Source organism: Squalius cephalus (genome assembly GCF_949319135.1).
Source record: "Squalius cephalus genome assembly, chromosome: 9".
Classification (NCBI taxonomy): domain Eukaryota; kingdom Metazoa; phylum Chordata; class Actinopteri; order Cypriniformes; family Leuciscidae; genus Squalius; species Squalius cephalus.
Genome location: NC_137130.1, coordinates 15173408 through 15194504, shown reverse-complemented (window position 1 = coordinate 15194504; position 21097 = coordinate 15173408). Strand labels below are relative to the sequence as shown.

General features: G+C 37.0%; 1 protein-coding gene and 1 long non-coding RNA gene across 11 annotated transcripts in view; one reads left to right on the top strand and one right to left on the bottom strand.

Moving 5' to 3' along the window:
- Positions 1–12759: 12759 nt before the first annotated feature.
- LOC307164244 lies at positions 12760–17052 on the bottom strand. Its single transcript, XR_013822243.1, has 3 exons — positions 16536–17052; positions 13641–13909; positions 12760–12901 (listed from the first exon to the last, which is right to left on the bottom strand). It is a non-coding gene; the product is annotated as an uncharacterized lncRNA (long non-coding RNA).
- The window catches only part of dachd (dachshund d), a 106569-nt gene continuing 102258 nt past the window's right edge, over positions 16787–21097 (top strand). For 9 of the 10 annotated variants that reach the window (XM_079880815.1, XM_079880823.1, XM_079880818.1 and 6 more), the window contains exon 1: positions 16794–17580. In XM_079880815.1, the coding sequence (XP_079736941.1) occupies positions 17015–17580 (566 nt within the window). In that variant the 5' untranslated portion in view covers positions 16794–17014. Of the gene's footprint in view, positions 17581–21097 lie in introns of all 10 variants that reach the window. The other variant, XM_079880822.1, reaches the window with a different exon arrangement.

Sequence of the window (21097 nt, the reverse complement as noted above, 5' to 3'; positions counted from 1 at the left end):
TGATAGCAACACAATCACCCCCAAGATATAATAGTCCTGTATGCAGAACAGGCACAGGCAAATCTTTCTAGACATAAATCTAACCAGGGACCACAAACATGGCAATTATAACCGTACTTGGCTGTGATGTCTTTTTTGTTATTCCTTGGCAGTAATGTTTTTATTTTTATAAAAGAAAAAAACCTGACAATTTCATATCTTGCTTTCTTAAAGGGATAGTTCAACCAAAAATGAAAAAGCTAATCATTTTTTTTTTCTTTATTTCTTTTTTTCTTTTCTTACATTGATAGTACATGGGGTCCAATGTTGTTCTGTTGAAATATTATTTCATCGAAATCTTTCCACAGAAAAAAGAAAGTCATATGTTTGGAGCAACTTGAGTGAATAGTTTAAATAATTACATTTTGGGGGTGTTAACATCCCTTTAAAATCGTTCTTTCAACAAGTTTTTGCCAGTTTAAACATTTATCTTGTTTAAATAACCAATTCAATTCAAATTATAGACCCTTTTTTAGGCTCAAAACATTAAACAAAACTCCACCCTTCACAGTACATTTACTGTCAAGACCTTGCTATTTTTGAAGTAGAGAGGGGAATTCTTTGGATACTCAGTAATTCTGTCTAAATAACATGCATGACACGGGAAATAACTATTCATTGATTTCTGTTTCCAGAAAGATCAATTTTATTCTTCCTTTGTTTTTCAAGTACAATGCTCCAAAGCTTCTTGCAGCTGGATATATCCTGTACACCAAAGAAGAAAAGAGGCTATTAATCAAATGGTGTTGGTGCAAGCACATTGTGTTGTCCTGCACAATAGAGACAGCCTAAAGTGCTCTTGTTAGGCTGCAAGTCGCACATATTTTGTAGCTGAAGAAACATAGATCACTGGACATATGGATGGGTGCCTGGCTGAAACAAATGCACACTGATTGAAATATTTTAAGATATGACATGTTTCCCCTAAGCCATCTTTTTGTGGCACCACACACTTACATATTTCCATTTTTATTACTTATTTCAGAGATTTAGTTGAACTTAATCCAATAATTTACTTAAAGGGCATAAAAATGTTCACTATGCATATTGCAACAGTACTTTTGACATTATAAATAGTCTTCAAATCTACACTCAAGTGATGTTGCTTAGAATTTATAGAATATACTATGAGCTCTGCGTTTCTTTTTATTTCTCCTGTATATTTATTCTACGTTTCATTCCCATCACTTATTTTTCACTGCCAAAGTAGCATCACAGGGACTATGGATGTCCTTTCCCTCGTCCGGCGAAGTGACAGCGAGCGAAAGTGATACCTCAGGCTTTATCTCGCATCTGCCTGTTTAAGATTCATAGAAAAGGCTATCTGCCCTAATCAATATCTTCTTGAAATTTAAGTTGCATAATGCATCGCCTTCACTGGCATGATTTAAAACATCAGCACAAAGTATTCTTAATTTTATTGCCCGCTGTAAATTAAAATTAATGATGCTGACATCCACAATTAACAATGAAAAATGCAGATTCCTATAATTACTTTAGCCATAATATTGTTTTTCAACAAAGACTCAAGGTGCCGCGTCCCAGCTCCTCAACATTCAGCAGAACACAAAGAGACAGCTTCATTACATTTTATTTGCCATAGGAAACAAAAAGAAAAAAAAAAGCTTTTTATTTGCTATAGAAAAAAAGGAAAGCTAACAAAAATCCTCAGCTCATTTGGGATTCTTTCGCCATGCATAATTAAGCAAATTTGATTGGAATTAAGCATGACTTCTTTGGTTGAGTTTTAATGAATGCAAATCAGGCATCTACATCCCTAAGATTAATTTCAGCCAATTAAAAAACAAAGCTTATTGGAAAGTGTAAAAGTGTTCAAAGCTGGGTAGCAAAGCGTTTTCCTCTGCTCGTCTCATCCTCATAACTTACACTCAGGAGATTTTTTTCCCCTCTGAACTTTGATCATTAGCGTAGAGTTGCAAGCAAGCCCTCTGAATTCAAATAGTGTGGAAAAGCGCAACATTTGAACCGCAAAGTCAACTCTTAACAACTTTGTTCTGTCACACACTCTGATACGATCATTAGTCGCCTGTAGGATTGCAGTATAGGCAGGGATAAGTACTTCTTTATTGAGAGATGACTACACAATGAAGGAATTCAATGCCATATAAAGTAAAGTAAGGGATAATATACAGTCAGATGATCATTACTGAAAAATAAACACTTTTAGGATACAAGATCAGATTGTTGAGGTTTATTTTGCTATACACACACACACAATTTATATATTTTAAACAATTTACACATACAATACAGACACATGCATAATACACATATCATTTGATGACAGATTGATGAGTCAGAGTATTAGTATTGCAGACATACATTTAATAACGTGAAAAAAGCAGAACAAATTTCTATGGAAATCCTACATAAAAACATTTTGTATGTCAATTGTCAAATTTAATTACATGTGACAGTTTGCATACAAATGGTTTTATGAATGATTTGCTCAGAAATTCTGTCTTTGTCTCAAGAATAAGGTCCAATCTTTCAAAAAGAACTAACTTGCATAACTCCCGTTCAATGCATAACTGAGACACGCTGATGGGAATAAGTGGGTGATATTGGCCATTCTTTGAGGACAATGTGTATTTGAAGTGTATTGTAGGTTTTGAAATTTGTTTTCTTCTATAGCCACTCTTCATTTGGACCCTTCTCATTTCTCTCTATTTATATTGCTTTAACTTCAGAAATGCACTTAACTCTTGGCAGTGAATCTCCTATAACCATTTTCTGCTCAAGCGTTTGTTTCACTGCCTGGTTACTGCCAAAGCAGTTTCACATTCCGGTTTTCTCCCCTGGGTGACTCTTTTGAAGCACTTAATCTTTTAAAATTTTTACACACCTGCTAATGTTTCTCTATTTCCCATGTAGCCACTTAATAATTGAGGAAGCGAAGAGGATCTTTCACTCCGCGCGGGAGAATGCTCCTTCAAGCTCCCCGCAAGAAAACTCTGGTAAAACCTGATTATTTTGCGCATGCAGACGTAAACGCTAATGATTTAAGGCAAGCAGGCACCTTCACCACTCGGGGCTGCGAAATGCTAATCCCCATCTTCCCCCCTCCCAGCATGGCATTCGACGAGAGTGTGTACATCGATTTGATCTCTCACATCAAAAGACAAACACTGATGCGAGTCAGCAGTTCCTCTGTCAATGTCATTCCTTGATGTGATTCTTTCCACGCACATCTTTATGGAGAGCTGAAGGATCGAGCTTTAAGCAATCACAACTATTGGCATTTTTTTAAAAGGAGATTCATTGGCGTGGAGAAGGGGGGTGTTCCGTCGAACCTGCCAGCCTGGATGGAGATGCTCTGTGCTAGGAAAGCGCTAATCCCATTGTCTTTACCTGTTATATGTTTCATTAACGTTGTCTTTCAGGATCAGACTCCAGCAGTGCGGGGGAATAAGTTTGAATATATGCACAAAAAACAAAGAATTCAATGGCAAGGTTCAAAGCAGCCTGCGAAAAGCCTTTATGTGTGCCTTAATCATGCTAAAACACAAGCTGGTATGCTGGGTGCGTCGCGCTCCCCTTGCTTTGCTGGGTGACAGAAAGAATTAATATTTGGCCTCTGATGCTTTTTGTTTTGAAGGAATAAAGAAAGTAAAGAGAAGCATTATCTATTCAAGTAGCGCAGGGAATAGCGTACGCCGGGCTGCCTCTGTTCGAGCTGCTGCGTCTCATTTTGTCTAGAGAAGATCAGAGAGCCGAGGACTCGCCACTGCTGAGCGGGAAATGAGACTGAACTTGGAGTTTCGAATCCTCCGGGAGAGTTTTGTAGGGGTAACCAGACTTTTTTGAGCGTATTTGCATCACAACTGGAAAGTGATACGCGAGCTTGCAAATAATGAAACAATGGAGCTGGATTCACCTATTTGTACATATTTTAGATTCGATTTGTAGTCTTTATTGAATTTTCTAAAACAAACAAACAAAAAATGAAGGTTAGAAATTCTAGAAATTCTACTAACTAGAAGGAACTTTACAACATGTCAGCTAACTCTCGTTAAAGTATTAAGGTTGAGTGTTAAGGTTAGGGTTACTATAAATTGACATGGAGTTGCAAAGCTACTTGTAGTCAGTAGAATGTCTGTTGGGGAGCATCAAAATAAAGTGTTAGCAGATATTACGCAGACCGTCTAATACTCTCATGACTGGTTGTTGACATGTCGTTGCAAAGTTACTAAAGTTGTCTAAAGTGAACTATCGAAATAGTGTTATACCAAATTTAAAGCTAATACAGCATTCATAGTGTTTTATGTATGCTAATAGCACAAAACAAATGCACTGAATGCCTTATGAAGGGATTTTAGAACAGTGTTTGTAAGTAAGTGTATAAAAAGTGAGTAAGTAAGCTCTTGTTTTTAAATGGAGTTACTAAACTAGGGTATTAATCAAACATGCTCAGCTGAATGGTCCTCTCTATTTTTTCCTTATACTGTATAGCTCTGGAAAGTCAGATGGTTCTTGTGAATCAGTTCATACTAAATAAATCTCTCTCATAGTGTTGGAACGTCTGATAGATTCAAGTGAACTGGTTCACCCTAAATGATTCTCATACACACACACGCACATATATATGCATATATATATATATATATGCAAATATGCACTAAATGTGAAATACCTCATTCAGTTAATACATTTATCAAGGCAACTACAGATGTTAATTGTTCATCAAATTTTAAATTAACACAATAGACTGATACATCATGTTGGTAGCCATATCCATAGAATACATATTTGAATAGTGAATGCTATCTTTAATTGTTTCTGACGGCACAATCACATTTCAAAGCATATATATATATGTTTAAGAAGGTTGTATATGGACCTCAACACTCAAGAATAAATCTAAAGAATGATGAGAATCAACAAATATAAAAAGATGAGCTCTTAAAACCATGAACACAAACAAATAACAAACAATAATGACAAAACAACAACAAAAGTTTAAATAAAAGTCAGCAGATGGCGAAACAGTAATCCCATAATTTAGTCCTGCTGTGCATGAAACTTAACATTTCAGCAATATTTTTCAATTTCAATTTTTTGGACAACTTTTGACTAGTTGGAAATACATTTGGGGGAATTCTGTTGGTCCAGCGCATTCTCAATATTTGTAACTCAAAAGGTTCTGTAAAAATATTTTTTTCAACAGTCTAAGTATATATTAGTATACGAAAAAGAGTCTTTTTTTTTCATATCCATGGTGAACACGCTTTTTTCTTAATGCCTCAGGCTTTGTATCCTATTAGACGGAGCGTCATTACTAGGCCTTATGTTTCACTTTATGCACCAGAGACTACACATTCAAGTCCACTAGAGCAAACCCCGGCCTTTGAAAGCGTTTGAACCATGTCGATATGAAACCACGGTGCTCATACATTTGTAACACTACAGTCGCAGATCTTCTTTTGGTGCAAAACGTTCTTTCCACATCACCGGGGAAAGAATGTGTCCCTTTTATTTTTGTGCATAATGACATAACAGATGCTTATTATTCAGAGGGAGAAATCAGTGAAAGGCTATTGAGTCCGTTTGTTTAAGGCCTCAGTAAAAGTGGAATAATTTGCAAAGTCTTTGAGAATCAACACAATCAGCAGTGGCTTTAATAGCATTTTAATTAATCTTCCTCAAATTGCGTGCGAGCGTTTAAAAAGAGCCCACTTGCCGCTGGATCTTCTGGGTGTTATATTGTGTGCATGAGAGATGCAGCTATGTGATGGGAAACCCAGGGGACACGCGAGAGGACAATGCTGGCTCTCTGGAGGATTTGATGCTGCCGAACTGAATGTGAATGCATAAAAGAAAACTCGGCAGCAGTAGGCACAACATGGCTTGTGTGTCTTTTGTACACGGGGAGAAAAAAAAATAAAATCAGCACAGAATATGTCCACATTCTTGGTTTAATCTTAAATAGGTTACTTATTCGTTATGCTTGAGTGATTTCCTTGCTAGATACATGCTAGTTAGAAATGTTATTCGTGTTTTTATATGCACCACAAAGAGAAAAGTTACCGGAATGTTTTTATGAGATAGAGAAAAAATGTGCTTTCTTGTCTGCACTAAACAAAAGCAGATACATGCAACGTGAGCGTCCACCATACGCTCTGTGTCGGCCCAGGCTACACCCCTCCATTTGCTGCTCGCCTGCTTTTCCTGTTTGGTCTGCTTTCTTTGGTTTGTCCCTTATCTTTTCATCAGTCATTCCTCCTGCTTGATACAGCGTTTGGCTCTGCCTCGTGTTGTTTGGCACCCTTTCTTTTCTACCCCCTCTTCTCTGTGAAAGACACTTTGTCCTCCTGTGCTAAAGTTTAGAAGCGAGGGAGAAATGTCTTGGCAACACTTTCTGGGTTTGCTTCCGTTACACCTGGATGTGTCCAAGACTTCGCCTTCAGGGAGATCTTCTCCTGAACTGAAGTTGCCTTTTGTTTATTCTGTACCAAACAATAGATGAGTTGTCAGAATGACAGTTTTCCATATTATTTTTGATAAAATTTTGTGAAAATGGTACAAATACAATTTATTTATAATGTGGAATTGCGGTAACACTTTAGTTTAGGGTCCAATTCTCATTATTAAATTGTTAAAACTAATTAAAAAAAGAATAAAGCTGCTCCCTTCAATTTTTAAGTACAATTAACTTAAATTACATTAAACTGACTTAAAAACAATAGGTAAGTCTTGTTTAAAACTTTAAAGTAAAAAAAAAAAACAATTTTTTTTTTACAGTGAGTTTACATGCATATTACTAGGATTGGCTGTTTATTAAAGCACATATTAATGCCTTATTCTGCATAGTATACATTCTTTAATCCATACATAATCTTAAAAACTACATACCGGTAACTAACTATTAATAAGCAGTAATTGGGAGCCTATTGAGGCAAATAGTTAATAGTTAGTTAATAGTCAGAACTGGACCCTAAAAGTGTAAATCTTACTATATATTTATAAATATTATTTATTTATAACGTGGAATTGCTTACTAGTTGCGTGTCAGAAATGCATCTATTAAAATAAATGAATGTTAATGGAATATTTTGAAAATTACCTTCAATTATTACAGAATAAATTATTATACATTAGATTATACTGTAAGTATGCCACATAAATGGGTAAGAAGAGGCTTTTAATATTATTTTGATTGGTTTTACCCTTTACATCGTGTCTTTTAGTCTTTGTACTGTTTTTGACAGTTATTTTTAAATGACTTTTAGTATTTTAATAGCTTTTTAATGATCCTATCCTCTGTTTTTCCCTTTGAGGAGGTTACTGCAGGAAGTCAAAAGTGTATCTGAGTTTTCCATCTTCAATCCCTGTAGAGGTCACTGTTGCTTGGCACAGCTGAACAACATCTGAAGCTCAAAAGGAAGGTAATTAGATCCAGCATTATCTGATATTCACACGTTGGCTACCGGTACAATTTCACAAAATAATGTTGATTACTCAAATAACTTGATCCCAGCGTAGTTTAAACAAGTAGGCAACTAGTGTTGTTTGAGAATGACCTACATGGACACCTTGAATCATCTGAACAAGCATCAGGAGATATTTTCTATTTGTAAGATCAGTTGATTTGTGCAAGGGCTCTATGATGGTAATTGAACTCCTTGATATGTGTGTTTCGCGAAATGATTACAGGCTGTAATTAAGGGTGGGGCTTTGTCATACAGCTCTGAAACGAGAGATATTAATTTGCTCTCTTCTCCACATTTGTTTGTGCCATTTAATTCTGAAATCCACGCACACACGGTGCGGGGAACATGTCTGAATCAACTCTAAATCATATTTATCGCTAGGAACACACATCCAGATGGCAGACTCTTAACTGAGCTTGGATTAATGGGAGGACGGGCAAGAACTGCATTAAACTCTTCTTAAGGACCTTTGAAGAACAACATTGCTAATCGCTCATAAGGACGCTGTAGAACATGTTTGTTGGGTAAAAATAAACAAATTATGCTTTGTTTGGAAACACATTGCTAGCTTCAGCTGGCATTTCCGATTACGGAGATATCCGTAAACCAATATGTATCTGCATGTGTTTACGGTGAAATGCAGATGGCCTGGCCCACATAAGCCCTTAGTTAGGATTCTGTTTAAGTGTTCAAATCAATTCCAAGCAAATAACTTGGAAACCTTTGTGTAAGCACTTTTTACACTCTTAATTCTCCCTTGTTAAATTAGCCTCAGTGTTGGAATGATGGGACAACAGATGAAGAAGAAACCCGAGCGTGCTGAAAATTTGACACGATGAAACAAACCAATTTGTACTCTCAGTTTCACCAGATAGTCTCTTAAATATCCAAAACAACTTTATTTATGAAATAAACTACATATAGTCTATCATTTTATAATGATGGTCATGTAGGCTATTATTATGTATTTACAGTACTTATGTTGTGCAAAGTTTGACTATCTACAGTATTGTGAATTCATGAATTTATCAAGCAGTTTTTATCTAAGACAGATGTATCATTATGCGCTGATAATTCCACATAGAAAACGTGTCTGGCGGTGTTTGCTTTGCCTTGGCGAGGGTTTCTGTATGCTACCCCAGTTGATTTCCACATCTAAAAGGACAGGGCATCTCATTTCTTGTCACTGTGTCCCAAATTCCTAAAGGTACAATTAGCATTTTGTCTGACAAAATGTTGAAAGGTTCATAGATTGATATTTGCAAAAATGCAGCAAGATGCTCTTTTTTTCCAGAATGCAAATTTTGACATTTATTAACTTTTATTCCGGATCTGTTTATGGATTGTAAAAGTCTGCATACATTTAACGAGAATCAAGCGAAATTACAATGTTTACACAGTTGCTGTCCGACGCGCAAAGTGCGTAATTTATCGCGGAGGCAGTGAAATTTTTACTGTCCTTGATTTATGTCTTCTATGGCATTTCTAATGAGAGGGAGCGGCGTTTCATTGAAGAACAGTGCAGGAAACTACATTTATTGCAGACCTTTTTTTTTTTCTCAGGGGTGCTTTTCCCCTGTGAAATAATGTCAGCACTTTCCCACCTTCAAAGTCCTTTTGTTTTTCTCAATCTATTAACAATTCTAATTGTACAGCACTTGTTAAGCAAGCATGGTAAATAAGGCAGGAAACGCATTATTTCCCTTTAGTGCAGATTAAACGCACTGTGCTATGTTGAAACACATTAGTGAACACTAAAGACACGAAACAGAAATGCATGTTTCTGTTTTGCTTAGCAGCGCGGTGAGCTTCCTGACGTTTAAGTGTCATTTCTGTGAGAAACAACTACCTCATTCTGTCCACATATCTGTTAACGGACATATCAGTGCTCTGGAATCTTCAAAAGAGATGCAATCACTTTAAATTTGATTAAAGTGATACATATAAAGCTGGCTGTTTTCTTTGGGCATTTCAGCTAATTAAATAGCTTTGTATGGCATCGACTGCTTTTCTTAGACACAACACCCCAGTTCAACTTTGCTGGTCTGGATGGCCATATCTTAATTGGGGATCATTTCGCAAATGTGGTTCAATTTCCTTTACAAGACAGTTACTGTTAACTGCTATTTTTAAAGCCAATAACAACGTCAAAGCAGGGGATGATTAAAGCAATTAAAGTTTCCCTTTGTTTTCTGAATACAGTGAGATAGGCGGCCGTGTTTGTATAACATTTATTAAACATTTACTAAATGGAATTGAATCTGTCATCGCAGAACTTTTTCGAGACAATTACTTTTTTGTGTGGCGAGCACGCTTTCGTTCAGGGAATGTTTTGCAGCTTATTTCCCTGATTAGCCTTGCGATTTTAATCAAACTTTACCCTTAAATCTACACACAGTGAGAAGAACTTGTGTGTAATTTCAGCACCAGACTTTACCCAATTAGCATACTACATTTTCTCCATTAGATAAACTGCCTTTTGAGATCTGACTGGTTTAATCTGTTTAATGTGCGTGTAAACTATAATCTCTCAATTCGGCAGATTCCCTTAAGGACATTATTCACATACTCTTCGTTTTTGAAATGCATGATCTAGCACTGCTCTTAAAATCAGAATTAAATGCTGATTAGAAGCCGGGTATTTCACAGAGTTTTTCCTTCCTGGTCAGAGGGAGGGAGTAGAGTTACGTACAAGTAATCACAAGTTTAAAAGTGTTTCATAACCATCACATCGGTATCACATACAGATGTTTCCAATCAGTGGATGTGCATAGAACATTGCAGAAAGAAATTCAGGCAAATGTCAGCTGTAATCATTTCCTTAGACCTCTGTGCCACATGCAGTGAATTCTGGGAAGGCTTAGCATTCTAACAGATCAAAACAAATGGACCATACCGATCAGTATTTGGGCTATTGTAACGAGCATAAAATGACACCAAGGGTTTTGGATGCACAATATGTTTCTTTATAGGATGCAAACGTATTGAGTAATGCAGCCGACGGCTGAACGTTGGGTTCGATATGTACCGCGGATTCTGACTAGAATGAGTCTTTGTGCGGGTTCCTTTTGAAGTCACTTCATTGATTACCTCAACCCTCTAGGAAATGGCTCATGCATCTCATGTACATTATAACAAATGTTCTCTTTGCATTACAATTGAATTGTGATTGTTATGTTCAATCAATGGGAAAGGTCAAAGGATCGCCACTGCCAGCAATTTAATGGAGAAGTCGATGGAGATTCATTTTAATCACTGTGGCTGTTGCCGAACGAGCACAACAGGCCCTGTGAATGGCACGGTAATTACTACTGTTTATACAGGTTTACCTTCCAATTTAGATATCCACAAATCTCTCGCCTGATATAAAAGTCTGTGCGGCTTTAAACAGGGTACGGGGCACCGCAGAGTAATTGTGCGGCTATCAAGCGACTTCTTTTGAAAAAAATGAAATTAGCTCTCTTTTAAAGACTGATATCACCAGAGGGGCAGTATTTTACATACGTTTGGACGTTTTGCCAGCTCAGCTCACAAGACGCTCGGCTGGCATCTTTCCAAGTGAATCCTGAGATCTGCAGATATATCTGCAGAGAGAGAGAGAGAGAGAGAGTTGTAAGGCAGGATGGCATCATCATAACAACCGCACAAATGGATCTGAGCATCAGAACAGCTTGACATCTGATAATTATTTCATGGCAGCGCATCTCTATAATGCACATAATGAACCACTGTGTTTATGCTAGGAAGCTATATATATATATGTGTATATGTATATATGTTTGTGTGTGTGTATAACAGTAATATTTTTTTACAATTTAAAATAACTGTTTTCTCTTTGAATATATTTAAAAATGCAATTTATTCCTGTGTTGGCAAAGCTGAATTTTCAGCATCATTACTCCAGTCTTCAGTCTCACATAATCCGTCAGAAATCATTATAATATGCTGATTTCTTGCTCAAGAAACATTTATTATTGTTATCAATGTTGAAAACAGTTGTGTGCAATATTTGTTCAGGATTCTTTGATTTGAAGAAAGTCCAAAAGAGCAGCATTTATCTGAAATAGAAAGTTTTTGTAAGATATGTTGTTACTGTCTCTTTCGATTAATTCAATATCTCCTTGAATAAAAGCATTCATTTCTTTCCCAAAAAAAAATAAAAATAAATTACCCCAAACTTTTGAATGGTAGTGCATAGTTACAAAAGCTTTCTATTTCAGATAAATGCTGTTCTTTTGAACTTTCTATTCATCAAAGTATCCTGAAGAGAAATTGTACACAACTGTTTTAACATTGTCATTAATAAGCATCCATTTTTTTATTAATGTTTGTTCAAAAGAAGTTATTTGAAGCTTTGATAGGTAAATTCCACCAAACAAAGACTGCAAGTGACATTTGTTAACGTTTGTTAAATCTGTTTTATTAATAAAGAATATTTCTGTTAAGAGGGTTTTTATTCATCTTTTACTGATAAATGAGACTTGTAATTAAATGGATTAACTGCGTGAATCTTACATGGAAAAAAAAAAGTACAATTTTATTGAGTATTTATATGAACTCCTTATAGGAACTTAATTCACATGCAGCTATATACTTTTATCATTTCAGATTCCATACATCCTGTAAACAATCAAATCTGCATTCCGTCACGAGGTTCCTTCACAATTTGTATTGACATGCAACATTCCAATCAGGGACTAAAAATATTTGCTTTAATTATGTCTCTGAAGGTCATACCTGATATGCGCAGGAACTGCTTTATGGAAATGAGCCGACTAGAAGATCTGTAGTTTTATTAGAGCACATTTGGTCTCTGTTTACTTTCTGATCTCATCTGTAATGTGAACACAACAAAGAGAGCCATAGTTTCGCTTTGTGAAACATTCCGACGGCAGTGAAAATTCCAGTCTGGGGAGAAACTCCATTCTCATTAAGCAAAGAAAGTGTGCTATCATTCTCACAACATCTAATTTAATGACAGTCCCAAACTGCCTGTCATAAAGTTTTCCTTCAGACGTCTACTAAATGAGGGGGCTCTAATTGGGCGTCTCTGTGTATTAACCCTGTTCTTTGTGTACCTGCAAAATATGTAATTTCTTTAAAGGAACGAATGGAAAGGAAGGCAGCTTTTCTATTTCAGATAGACCAATATATATATATATATACACATTGTTTTTTATTTTAAACGTGTCATTTCTGTTTTACAGGTTTATCAATGCAGAATCTCTCCAATTCCTGCATCTCTTTCACTGACCCAGAAGGTGGGTGATGTTGAGGGTCGACACTTTTAGCTGATGGTAGAACTGACTGTGACCACTCTGTCATCTGCCCTCTGCCACGGTGTGTGTGTGTGTGTGTGTGTGTGTGTGGCGGGGGGCGTCTCCGGATGGATGGGGTCAATGGCATGCGACCTTGAGGAGACAAATATTCAAAATCAATAAGTATTTGTCTCACTCTGCACTCTGTTTGTCTGAGCGGCATTTTAAGCTGCATCCTCCCCCAAAAACAGAACAATGTGAGTAATGAACGTGAGTCAGAAGACAGACGTACCACACTTTCAGACGCACCCAAATATTTACTGCATGAAAGTCATGTTTATTCATCAGATGAGCAGATTTGCATTTAGTGGAATCTGCCAATATGTTGCAATGCGATGGCGGCTGATTCCATTTGAACCAGGTAACGCCCATTTTATGCAATTAAAGTTATTTATCTCCCTTTTCAAAGTTCATCAATTATGTTGAAATACTCTTAATGTCCATAAGGGGGATGATGTATGATTGGTGTAATTATTTCTTATTCACCATGCTTTCTAAAGCATATCAATTTTGTTAATACCATGTAATTAAAACATGTCAGAGCACTACAAGTTGCGAGCTGTATTAATGACTGTGAAAATTATTTTAATTAAATAGCCAATTATAGAAAAATCCTAACCATGAGAATTGACATTTAAATGAATTTAATTTAAATTGCTTTTCAACATTGTTTTATCAAAGCCTTATAGGCTGAATAAATTATTATATCAAACAATATACAGTGCCATTGATCATACGCGAGTCATATCGTAGTTCTACTTTTAAACACTGGTACATTAGCTTCATGGTGATTCATAAAGATGGAGGGAAACTCTGTGCAGTGTGCACCCACTTTATTCCCAGATGCCTCCCGATTCGTTAGTCTTCTAGCCGGAGTGCTGAGGATTAGGAAAGAAAGTAGATGTACTGTTGTCAGCTTGTTTGATGGTTCATGTATGTCTGATGTTTTGCTGTTTGTTCCCTGTAACAAATACCATAAACAAAGTGGAAGGAGTTAGTCATCAGCACTGCAACGCCTTCAAACCCTTGTGCGTGCGGTCTTGCGATGGGCCTTTCCTCATTAGCGATGTCATGTCATCCTCCAGCAGTCATCATGGGCCTCTGATATCATATAAACACATGGAAGAAACACATAAATCTCGTTGACTAACTTCAAGCACTATTTAGAAACCATTTAAATGTCATTTTCAAAAAAAGCATAGAAACAAAGAACACCCTTTATGCTCCTTCGGAAGATAATTGAGCATTTTATCCAATGCGATCAAACAGTCAGATTGGTTTAATTTGTGGTAGCATTTATGGTAGCATTTATGTCATCCATTTGCCTTCCTGATGGATCCTTTTCAAGCACTAACAGTGTAAATGCCAATGTTGTTAACACATTGGTATTCTGTAATTACACTTTTTCCCTTATGGAAGGAACATCTTGAATCAGTAAGGGCTTTTGATGGTTCAATACATGAATATATGTTTAATATTTCATATATGAAACTACAAATATATATATATATATATATATATATATACACACACATATAACGTTTAATTTTTTACCATTAGTTACAAAGCTTTTATTAATTTCAACATTTACTAATACATTATTACAATCAAAAGTAGTTATCTGTTAATATGATTTAATGGACCTGAGCTAACATGAACAAATAATGAACAATTGTATTTTCATTAACTAATGTTAAGAAAGGTTAATATATATACTGTAACAAATATATTGCTCATCGTTAGTTAATGCTAACATTAACTAATGGGACTTGTGTTTTAAGTGAGAGAATAGATTGACTGTCTAATTGAGGTGGACATGCTATTTCTATACTGTTGACCTTAAATAGAGTTAATTAAAACAGTTAAACATTTCGTTCTCAGCTGTTTCAAGCTGTTCTTTGTTGTATGTAACCTCTTGATTATTGTTGGCTTGAACTTCTCTCAGGTGGACTGTGTTATCATGTGGCATTCATCTCGGTCCTGGCTCATTGAATTATGATGCAATGTAGAATGAAACATGGCTTCTTCTAAAGCACGAGATTGAGAAATTCTTGCCAGGATGCTTGCATTTACCCAATACATAAAGATTGCAGACATTGTTAATTTAACCAATAAAACTTAATTGAACGTTCTAGGTTAGAAACTTTCTCTGCATTGTGCATCCTGCTGTTTGTCTATTGAAAGACTGTTGTTCTAATGGGAGTTTGATTCATCAGGCCCACCCAGCTTGTTAAGAAACTCTGAATCGGAGACATCATAGAGGTCCTGTGGCGTTTGTGGATGCCTTTTTGTCTTATCATCATTCTTCTCTTAACGAATGTCTGCAAGCAGTTCTTTGTGTAGAATTTTATGGCCATCATTTGCAGTTAACCCCATGCTAACATGAAAAATAGTTGGCAAACTATCATGACATTCATTGTTTTTAATGAAATCTTAATATGATGCATATTTAAGCAAAGGTTAGCAACATAAAGGGCAACTTTGTCTGGCTATGAATTTTAAGCGGATATTGATTTTTACACTACATGCTACCTCTGTGCCTGAATGACAATTCTGAAATGGCATTCTGCTTATCTTAAAGCAGATCAAAGCAGACTAACTTGAACTTCTAAGTTAACTCGGATAGATAGGGTTCTGACAGTGTAAATTTCCTCATAGTTTGCTCTTTGCTTTAGGAGAGTTCCGTATGTTTGAATCTGTTTTTTGAAGAAATACATATCCGAAGTTGCAAAATGAGACGTGTGAGAAAAAACAGAAGGCTATTATAAACTTTGGGGGTCTTTTAATTTTTAGAAATATGTTAAAAGTGTATATAGGGGAGTGTTATAACACATTTTGTTTCTGTACATCTGTAACCGCACCCCCCCCCCCCCCCCCCCCCCATATTAAATTTTAAGACACATAATATTCCCATAAATTACAAATGAACTGTGCTGGTTTGTACAGTGACACATAGAAATTTCCCCTATGGTTTTATATCAAAATGCTATAGGAAATGTATTTAAAATTTGAAAACATATTTAAAATTTAAATTAAAATTGGAAACAAATATAGAAAAACACAAGCTATAACCTAAAAAACATGTGTTACTTTTATGTGGGCTACACACTGACCTTTTTATGCACATTTGTAGGTTCAGGTAAAGTACCTGGAAAGTGTTACAGCCTCTCTTGTTTGCTCACACACGATATTTCTATGTTTTTATTTTATTTATTTTTTTACATGAAAGGATTGTGTGGATGACATACCACATATATAAATTATAACAAGATAATCTGCTTTTTCAGATAGGCTACCAGTCCTGTAACATGCATTAACCTGACTGCATATCAAATTAATCCAGATGTGACGCTTTACTTTACCTTCTTTTGTTTTTGTCCTGTGAATTCTCTTATAACTCTTTACAGTCACCTAAGGAGGGTGGTGCTCATGTCTGAAGTAATTTCACCCCTGTAGCTCATTTCTAATTGGTTAAACTGATGGCGTTACAACTCACCCCGTTCTTCCCTCCTGTAACTCACCTTAAGTTGTGATACTGTTAAATGCACAGTTCTCTCTGCATCTATACTTTCATTATTTGTCATAGTGATAATAACTTGCATTAATATCAATAACACACATTTATAACGTTTAAAAGATCATTTTATAAACAGCTATTTTTTCTTTAGGCTATATATTTTCCATACATATTTCCCACATTACTAATGAAAGTAATTGTAATGTTTACCTTTAAATTTGCTTAATGTCTCACTCAAAAATAATGACAACTTCTAGTAAAACAATGAACCATAAGAAGCAGAGGAGCACGGCGTATAAAGTTGAGTTTCAGAGAGCATTCCTAGAAGAGGCGCAGGTTTCATCCGAGTTTACGACCGCTGTAAGTTAACGCTGGAAATGTTCCGAACGCTGTTCCACTAGGGTCGCATTAGATTGTGCTCCGTTTCAAAGGGCTGATAGTGGCTCCTCCCTCTCTGTACCTTGTGACAACAACAACTCATCCACAGAGCAGAGGCACACTTTTCTGCTCATTTTCTTCCTGTCATTCTCTCTCAATCTTTCTCAGAGCCCTAATTTCAGCACGGCACCTCTCCACATCCATTCGCGCGTCGGCGGAGCGCACCCGGGTGGGATTTCTTCTTCTTTGCGCTACTTTTGCATACTGGCTCTCCTTCCCGTCTGAACTTATTTGATAGGTGCAGAAACACCATGGCCGTACCGGCTGCTCTGATTCCCCAATCGTCTCTGGTCCAGCCGTGTCCGATCTCAACTTCTTCGTCAGCATCATCAGCATCATCATCATCATGCTCCGCGACCGCAGCATCATCATCCTCGCCCTCGGCCACTTCTGCGTCTCCCTCTCAGTCAGCGCCCCATAATCTGTTCCGCACGGATCTTCTCAGCACCAACACCAGCAGCATCTCACTGGCCGGCAAGCCCGTGTACTCGACCCCGTCCCCAGTTGAAAACACCCCGCAGAATAATGAGTGTCGGATGGTGGAGCTTAGGGGCGCCAAGGTGGCCTCTTTCACAGTGGACGGACATGAGCTCATCTGCTTGCCCCAGGCGTTTGACCTGTTTCTCAAACACCTGGTCGGGGGTCTGCACACCGTCTACACCAAACTCAAGCGGCTGGAGATCACGCCGGTGGTGTGTAACGTGGAGCAGGTCCGGATCCTGCGCGGACTGGGGGCCATCCAGCCCGGTGTCAACCGATGCAAACTCATCTCCAGAAAAGACTTCGAGACCCTCTACAACGACTGCACTAATGCCAGGTCAGAACAAGTGCGACTCTGTTAGTGCTGCAAATCAATAGACAAGTTAGATAAGAAGTGAAGCGAACCTTACAGTAGCCGACAAAGTAAAACGAATGTACTTTGTTATTAGAGCAATACGTGGAACAGATGTGCAGGACATTTGCAAATACTTTCACATTTGTCTTTGCACTTTAAAATATGTTCCAATTAGAACTTGAAATAATTTTACAGCCGGATGCAACATTGCAATTGTTTTAAGTTCAACAAACAACTTTTTACTATTATTATTTTTTTGTACGTTTTATTTGCTTTTATTTACTTATATTGTGGCATCAATAACTTTAATCTCAAGAAGTTCTCATGGATCTTTGCTAAACTGAAGGTGAAAAAACACATCATGTTCTTATATCATTAAAATAATTATAATATAAAAATAGAAAATTGTACAACTAATTCTAGAATACTATAAAGTGACTATAATCAACTTTTTGCAATTGTAAATAAATGCAAACATTTTATTTGTGTTGTAGTGCATGTGCAAAACAGGGTGTTTCTTTTTTCTTTTAACTATTTACCAGAATGAATCATTCATAAGTGACAGTTGGCTCAAACATGTTTTGTGGATATAGAACATGAGAGCTTTTTTCTTGGTATATATTTTTATACTTACAAATGTGATTTTTTTCAAGTTTTAAAGTCACCCTGCATGTTGTAAGCAATATTGAGCTCCTATTGAGCATAAGAGGAAACTATTATTTGCTTTTCTGTTATTTGAGCAGGTTTAAATAAGCATTTTTGTCAGAATTATTATAATAGATGCTCTCTCCCGTGTAGTTGTATTTATAGGCAGACATTTCTTTCTACTCTTTTCTTCCTCTGGGGAAAAATCAAATCATAGTCAATAAGTGCTTGTATACTTAATGGCAGGAGTGATACAGTGCTTGAAGGTACAGCTTCACACAGGAAACAATTACAGCTTGTAACATCGGTGAATAATTCGCCCTGAAACTTTAATGTCACCCTTTAGTGATCAAGTGAATGGGCCCAATAATTACTAGAAAAAGTAAGCTAATTTAAAAATGTCAAGGTGTTGACAGCTCATCTGAAATGAAAACACAAAACACCTTCTATGCAGCAATTCGAGCCTGAGTGTTGTACAATTTCAGATAATGTTTAATGAGGAATTTCAGTGCTACAAAAACTGAACAATAAATCACAACTTCCTTTGTTTTTTTACGAGAATCACTTTATAATTAAAATATATATATTGTGGATCAGGCACGTTCGACATTGAACATAATGTTAATATCAATCTATTTAGATCTGAATGTCCAGAGTGATTTTTATCATTATAAACTCAATATTATTTCTTACAAACATAACATTGATATACATATAAAAAATAATATAAAACACACTCACACTCGTAATATGATTTTCTGTTTTGGACAAGTGCCACTTTTATTCAGTGTGAGTGCAGATTAAAAACTCTTTTGTTAAATCGCACGTTATTATACCATCACGTACTTTTGCGAGAAAATATATACAATTATGATATGTAATAATATATTAATTATATATATTTTTTCTTTCTTGTCATGCACATACATATATTGGACTTCTTAATGCTAGTCATAATTGCAGCTGCAGATTAACACCAGATGCATTGCATTATTTTGTATTAGTGTAAATAATTAAATTAAAGCAGTTATATATGTTTGTTTAAAAATGCACAATGTAAATATTCCCCTGTAGCTGTATGTCAAGTGCGGTGTGTGTTCGTCCAGCAGCGGTGCTAAAGAAGCAGTCTGCTCACAGTCTTTCCCATGCTGTCTGTACGAGCTCCTTCTGGGCCTGTGTTTGCTTTCAATCCGTGCGTCCCCGTCCCAGGGACCTGAGGTGATGGAGTGTGTGGTTTGAACTTCGGGGCTGGGAAAGAGAGTGGTCAGTGATGGGGTTAAAGGATAATGCAGTGCTACACATTGCTTTAATGACGCTAAAGTGCTGGCCTATTACAGCTGCATAGAGAGGCCTGTAATTGTCTCTGAAAGCACCTGGTACTGCCGGTGTTATGCTGAAATCAATCACCTCCTCCATGTCTGCTTCCCATTTGGAGGATTACATCATTTGTATGGACAAAGGTATCTGCTCGGATGGAACACAAACACACTGGCTCTTATTTACAGTGTGGATTTAATGTATCTACATCTGCTTTGATTCTGTGTACGGGGAAGGTCAGCACATTAAGTCATAACTCTTGCATGGACGTGACTCGGGGGGCTGTTACTTGCTCATATTTAGATTTTTAAAGAAGGATAATTTTGTTTGTCTAAAGCAGTCTAGATGAATATGATAGAATGTTTTTGGTATGTAGAGGATAACTTTACAGAGGAGTGGCGCAATGGGTTGTGCGTAGGCTGACAGCATAAGAGGTCAGGTTTGAGTCCGGCCTGGAATGTGTTCCAATCCTATTTCAATTGCAAATAAAGGCAAAAAAAACTAGAGATAATTAAAAAAATGGCCTAAGCACCAGCGAGCTCACTTTTCCAGCATGCTGCTCGGCTTCCAGAGTGCTGAAGAAGTGCTAATAATCCTCTTTGCTTCGGGATAACAGCGGCCTTACATCTTTGTCTGCTCACGTTAAAAGAATTCCCCATGAAGCGGAGTCAGACTCGCCCCGTTCTCCCTTCCGCATGAGGACGTGTTCCTCCGGCTCCCCCCTCCTCATCCTCCCGGGGACCCTCGGCCCAGATTAATGCGCACCTTCTGCCGCCGAACAGATACGGGGCTGTAATCTCTCTGCTTTCACAGGAGTTATGAGTCTGCCCCGTGAGAGGCAGTACTTCAGCTACTTGTTTTCCTTTCCATTCTGTCCATGTGGGACGGTGCGGTTCTTGCCGCCTGGCGACATTTGAACTCTTAAGGAAAGGTTATTGAAACACCAGGGCGGTTGGGCTGGAGGTGAGTGCTGAGACAGCTGTTACGTTGGAGGGTTTGTCAGGATGCGTACGGCCCAGGTGGTTAATTGACAGTTGTTGTCAACAATGGAAGGTTAAATAGATTCTACTGAATGCATATTTTATTTAATTCCATTTAAATGAATAAAGAACATGTCCTCAAGTTTGTGTTCGTTTAATTAATTGTGTTTTAAATGATATTTTTGTTACATTTTTACCTTTATAATTCAGTCACAGGGGCATCACGTTTGACAAAATATTTTTGTTTGTGTACAGCAGACTGGCATATTTACAGAGGAGCGTCATTATTTTGTTTAGCACTCAGGGGTGCGTCTTAACACACAGTGGCAGATTTTATCGCTCTTTTTTCCCCCCTCTCTCGCTCTCTTTGCAGTGCTCTTCTGATATATTTGTTTTCGACAAGGCACGGATGTGTTTACAGGTACTCATGGGAAATCTTTGGATCGAATTCAAATCATTCCCAGTCAGAGTGGGTGCTAAGATACCCGTCACCCAGCAACCACATCCAAGAGGGAGCTGAGGCGATAATAACTTCAAAAAACAGAGAGACAGATGCT